At 37.3% G+C, this 6,298-nt stretch overlaps 1 protein-coding gene across 1 annotated transcript; it reads left to right on the forward strand.

Moving 5' to 3' along the window:
• The first annotated feature begins 372 nt into the window (after window positions 1-372).
• gper1 (G protein-coupled estrogen receptor 1) lies at window positions 373-5,995 on the forward strand. Its single transcript, XM_065271863.2, has 2 exons — window positions 373-635; window positions 4,065-5,995. The coding sequence occupies exon 2, from the start codon at window positions 4,457-4,459 to the stop codon at window positions 5,516-5,518; it is 1,062 nt and encodes a 353-aa protein (XP_065127935.1). The 5' UTR covers window positions 373-635; window positions 4,065-4,456; the 3' UTR covers window positions 5,519-5,995.
• The last annotated feature ends 303 nt before the right edge of the window (window positions 5,996-6,298 follow it).

Genomic DNA, 6,298 nt, shown 5'->3' on the forward strand with positions numbered 1-6,298 from the left:
AACTTGCATTTGTTTTTACAGTGAAATGTAATGATAAAGGCGTACAGCATGAATGCATTGTAAATCACTTTGGATGAAAGCGTCTACCAAATATGTAAATCTTAAGTGATCTTGAGTTTAGACGAAACCAACTAATATCATTGGAGTGGATGATGAAGTCATAGTTAAGGTCTGGTCTATTTAAACCAGCCTTCCTCAGATAATTTGCAGTCATTCTTTGAAGTAAAAAGACAACGAGCACTGAGTGTCACTGAGGTCTCTGTGGTCTCTAAGAGAGGCATGAAATGATTAGTCCTCTGTGAAATAGCTGTCAATGGCATCTGTCGCTATGCATGCATTTGGCTAAACTGGGAGTCAGAGCAGAGAGGAGAGAAAGAGGAGGAGAGATTCGACTAGCAGGTGGAGGGGGGGGGGGGGCTAATGAACAAGTATCAAGAAAAGCATGAGGCTGTAGTGATAGTCTTCTCTGGATCTTCTCAACGGCTGCCAGCGGTTTTGCATCGTCTCGTTCTCGTCTTTCAGCAGTAGGTGGTGTAGATGGTGGATGTTGTCCTGGTTAAGGGATTTTAAATCTGTGCTCTTAACAACGGCAGCCGAACTCTACGCTGACTGCTTCACAAATCCTCGACGATAAAGTGAGTGTCCTTTATTTTTGGCTTCATGATGTGGAATTTGATGGATTTAAATAATACTTAGAAGAAAGAAGATACAGTGATATAACGATCACCAACCAGCATAAGCCAGTCTGAACTTTTCAAGTGATTTTTAAGCAGATGAACATCAGCCTACACCTTGCAATGTTTATTTTAAATGATGGAGAGCACTTTGATAGTTGAGATATTCTCATGCGTTGCCTCTCTCTGACAGTTTCTGTCAATGGGTGCCCTTCTCTGTCAATGTGCCGATGAATTAATAATGTTCATGTCATCTCGTACTTGTGAGTAATTGCAGAGATTCTCATGAGGAATGACAGATTTTCCCTACAGCTGGAATTAGGAAAAGTGTCATTTTGGTAATTCAAAATATCCTTTATCTATTATGCAGCAATGAAGTCTGGGACGCAGTGAAAATCATATAAACATATTTTTATTTTACTTTAACTTAAAAAATTAATTCAACTTGCTTTTTAAAGTTATGTCAACTAATTACAAAAAGTATGTTGAATTTACTTAATATATAATTAAGTTGTTTAAACTTCATCCTACATTTTTTTTACAGTTACAGTCACTGATTTCTCATACAGTTCTGTTTATGTTCTTTCTGAAATGAAAGCAAACTATTGAAAATGTTAAGAGTTTAAATTAGTGCATAATGGGTTCTCAAAACCAATGATGTGTTTATATTTCCAAGATACGATTGTTGACAGAAGCTGTAAAGTGACATTTTTGTAATTGAGTGAGAAATTGCAAACCGTCAATCACTACACAGTGAAGATTACATTTGATTTTGTGTCTTTTCCAAAGCCAGTGCCTCAATAATAAAACCTTTTTGCTCTTAAGCCTACATTAGTCTGAGAAATAAATAGTCTAAATTTGGATATCTGGCAGTACTTCTTAAACTTTTCTGCTGCATGCCGACCAGTTTGGAACTGAATCCGGGCTCATTCTTTCGAAAGTATTTTGAGTCGGGACCGGTCACATAGACTTCACTAAAACCAATACGTTTAGTTCTGTTTCTTTAACATCTCCACTTAATTGAGTTCAAAGATTTAAAATAACATAGCATAAACAATCAAAATATTTAGGCACAAAGGATTATGGGTATTCCTTACTACGTGCACTGACACTTTTAAGTCAATTTCACTTGAATTAAACAAGTTTTTTAGTTTAATTAATTTTATACTCTTAAAAGTTAAATGAACTAAGATTTTTTAAGTATATGTCCAAAATTCAAAATATTAAGTGATGTTAAGTCCATGTTTAAGTAAAGACAATGGGTCTCATTCACTAAGCATGCGTACACACAAATTTGTGTACGGAGGTTTTAACTTACATATCATGGTGCTGGTACTAAAATTTACAAGGGAAAAATATATAAAATATATAACACAGATATATATTATAGGTTTCTTTTTCCTTGTTCATGATTATTGCGTAAATTACAATGGTATTGCAGCTGGGTTGCCGGTAAATTACCGTAGATTTAAATTTATGTTATTTTATATAAGAGTTTGTTCAAAGTTGAATAAATTTTAAATATTAACAAGTCTTTATCTTTACAGAATAAAACTATACAATAACAGCCTCATGCAAAGCATTCTGGGAACCAAAAATCATCATCAAACTTTTTCTGTTTTTTGCTTCAGATTTTGTGAATGTTTTGCTCGATGCTGACAAGACAAAAACTTGTAAATGTTTAATGTTCCTTTAACTTTGAACAAAATGTTGCCAGTAAATAACATACATTTAAATATACGGTAAGTTACCGGCAACCCAGCTGCAAATTTCTACGGAAATTTTTACAATGTGTGGTCTAAGTTGTTCTTACGTTTTTGCATACATTTAAAATAAGTTTTAAGTTTTTGTTGAACCATGATTTGTAAGTAAAAACCTCTGTATGCACATATAATGAACAAATTGTGTGTATGCATGCTTAGTGAATGAGACCCAATATCTGGGTTAACAGTGAATAATTTGTGCGTATTTAAAAAATTGGCTAATTTGTATGATTTGTACGAAGTGAATCGTACAAAAACTTACATTTATCAGAAAAAAACCCGATGTCACAGGGGCAAACGCGAATTGTACCAAAATTTACAAATAGGGGTTGTACAGATTAATACGAATTAAAATCCGCTTAAAAAAATCCCTCGTAAAATCCGTACCAACTGCCATGAAATACCGTTGGTTTAATTGTACAATTTCAGCAAAACACAAATTTGGCAACTAAGAAAATCTGTTTACCTAATTTACCTTGATATTATACTCTTAAAAATAAAGGTGCAGAACCATTTTGGCTGAATGGTTATAAAGAAACTTTAACATCCGAAGAAACTTTTTGCTTTTATTTAAGTTTATAAAAGTTTATAAACACTGTTAGAAAAAATGGTCCACAAATAGTCTTTTACTGGGATGGTACCCTTTCAAAAAGTCAACTTTTGTACTTAAAAAGTTTTTATTAGGTACATATTGGTACCAAATGTATGCATATCTGCATTTAAAGGACGTTTTAAATGATACTGCCCTTATGACAGCTTGAGACCATTTCTGGACCTTTTTTTTTGACAGTGTAGATTATAAAAAGTATTCTTCTATGGCATCGCTGTGAAGATCCTTAAGAATGTATAGATTATATATTTACTTATCAATATATGACATAGATATTATATTTGTTTATAATTTCAAATAACCATTGCATAATGAGTAATAAATTAGAATGAAATTGTAGATTTATGACATTACTTCCTACTATGTCAAAATCATCTAAAATGATTAATGTAATGAAATTCCGTTATCATTTGAAACTCTGCATAAGTGAACATTTATTACAATGCCATCCCAATTCACTACTTTAGCTGACCCAAAATCCCAAAAATTGAGTGTAGTTCAAATTAATATATATGTTATATGGCACTATTCAGTTAACCTCTCCTTATGTAAGTAAAATCTAGTTAGATCCTATATCTATCCCTATGAATTAGTTCAGGGTTGTTCAATGCATCTGTTTAAGACCCTACTTTGAATTTTAATAAGCCGGTACACACTCAATTCCTCAAGGGACTCAATTAAAAATGAAAGCCGCCATCAGATAAAATTAACATGATATTAAAAAATAAAAACATATAAAAAAACAAGTGAAGTCATAAAAGTTATAAGGTTCCCTGTCTGTGAAAACTCAGCTAAAGTCGTTCATATATAATGTAAAGAACATTCTGTAAAATATAAGCTTAATATCTCTAATGCAGACAGAGTAAAGCCGTCAAAGCCTTAAATCAATGTGAAATCAATATTTGAAATCAAACTCAAAATTAGATTATGAGACTTAAGCCTGGGTTTCTCAGACAGGGTCATGTTTACTGCAACCTCTGTGATATTTCTGAAATCCTATTTTCTTCCATTTCCCAGGTGTCACAGTAGTGGTGGCAGACTGAAAATCATGCTCATGGCCTGTCGAGGACAAGACTGCATCGGATTGAACACGTGCGAGGAACAAAGTGTGCAAAAGAGAAAAAGAAAGCACGGCCCCTAAAGAAAGACCCTTGGTGTTCGGGTACCATGGATCACACAAGTCCAGGCAGCCTTTATGGCTGAGAGACTGTCCCGAAAATGTAGAAGCTGGTTTACGTTGTCCCTCCTCATCTCAAGAGCTGAATTTTCTTGGATGGTGTCTTAAAAAGATCTACATGGACAGAACCGGTTAAATGAACAGCCTAAATGAAGGATCCTCTCCGCAGAGTGAACTGGGCAATGAAGTATGTAGTAAGATTTGCACCCTTTGAAACACAGACTTGGTCAGTATGGAAATGCAGGGTACCGCTGTGATTCAGATTTACATGAATGGCACCGAGCAGCTGAACGCTTCTTATGACTTCAACCTAACCGATGTCAAAGAAAGCGTAGACACCTATGAGTTTTACATCATCGGACTGTTTCTATCCTGTCTCTACACCATTTTCCTTTTCCCCATCGGCTTCATTGGAAACATCCTCATTTTGGTCGTCAACCTCAACCATACGGAAAAGATGACCATCCCCGATCTGTACTTTGTCAACCTGGCGGTGGCGGACCTCATTCTGGTGGCGGACTCGCTTATTGAGGTCTTCAACCTGAATGAGAAATACTACGACTACGCCGTCCTGTGTACCTTCATGTCGCTTTTCCTCCAGGTGAACATGTACAGCAGCATCTTCTTCCTGACATGGATGAGTTTCGACCGCTACGTCGCTCTCGCCAGCTCCGTGAGCAGCAGCCCGTTGCGAACCATGCAGCACGCCAAGCTCAGCTGCGGCCTCATCTGGATGGCGTCCATCTTGGCGACTCTGCTTCCGTTTACCATCGTACAGACGCAGCACACCGGCGAGGTGCACTTTTGCTTCGCCAACGTCTTCGAGATCCAGTGGCTCGAGGTGACCATTGGATTTCTGGTGCCGTTCTCCGTCATCGGCTTGTGTTATTCCCTCATCTTTCGCATTCTCATGCGGGCTCAGAAGCACAGGGGTCTGTGGCCGCGCCGGCAGAAGGCCCTGCGGATGATCGTGGTGGTGGTGCTGGTTTTCTTCATCTGCTGGCTCCCTGAAAACGTCTTCATCAGCATCCAGTTGCTCCAAGGCACGGCCGACCCATCAAAGCGGATCGGGACCACGCTGTGGCACGATTTCCCATTGTCCGGACACATCGTAAACCTGGCCGCGTTCTCCAACAGCTGCCTTAACCCAATCATTTACAGCTTCCTTGGAGAGACTTTTAGGGACAAGTTGCGTCTCTTTGTTAAGCGGAAGGCCAACTGGTCAGTTGTTTATCGCTTTTGTAACCACACTTTGGACTTGCGCATCCCCGTCAGGGGCGAATCAGAAGTTTAACCGAAATCTCACACTGTCAGAAAAAATGGTTAACATATCTTTCAAAATGTACAGCGTTGCACCTAAAGAGTACATATTAGTATCTCAATGGCACATATCTGTACCTAATAGTACATATTAGGACCTTTTTAAAGGGTACTGGTGCAGTTACATGTACGGAAACCTGTTGAAGTTATCCCGTGGCACGTGTGAGATTCCTGAGAGCTTTGTGATTTTTCTTTTTTATTACATGAAGGTTTTCAAAACTTTGTGACATTTAAGGGAAAAATAAGAAGTGATAGAGCGACTCAAAGCTTTGTTTTTTGGTTAACATCAGCACAAGTAAAACTGGGAATACTTAGTAACTCACCTCTGGATGCAAGGATGCACAGTTCTTTTGCAAAAATGAAGAGATGGCCTCAAACAACACAGACTTTTATAAGACTTTTATATTCTCAATGAGCCCATCCTAAGGGAACAAATAAAGACATCAGAGCACCTGCTACTCATTTCTCTTCTCTCTATGATATATATGGTATTCTCCTGTTCATATAGTCATGTTATTGAAACTGATGGAGCATGCAACTTATCAACAACTTATTCTGTTCTGTATCATTTTGTAAGATTCTTCACTGTAGGAAATCTTTACTGTGATGGAGAGATATTTAAATTCATGCTTTCGCCATACACTTTTATCTGAAGAGACATACAGTGTATTGCGAGGTTTAATGCATAAGACTTTATCGGTATATGTGTTGCCGGCGAAGCAACACACATACATGGAAAGTCGTGCAATACATA

Source organism: Paramisgurnus dabryanus, chromosome 3 (genome assembly GCF_030506205.2).
Source record: "Paramisgurnus dabryanus chromosome 3, PD_genome_1.1, whole genome shotgun sequence".
NCBI classification, from domain to species: domain Eukaryota; kingdom Metazoa; phylum Chordata; class Actinopteri; order Cypriniformes; family Cobitidae; genus Paramisgurnus; species Paramisgurnus dabryanus.

What these genes read in the sequence shown, in the direction of transcription:
- gper1 (XM_065271863.2), top strand. Translation starts at nt 4,457, where the DNA reads ATGGAAATGCAGGGTACCGCTGTGATTCAGATTTACATGAATGGCACC.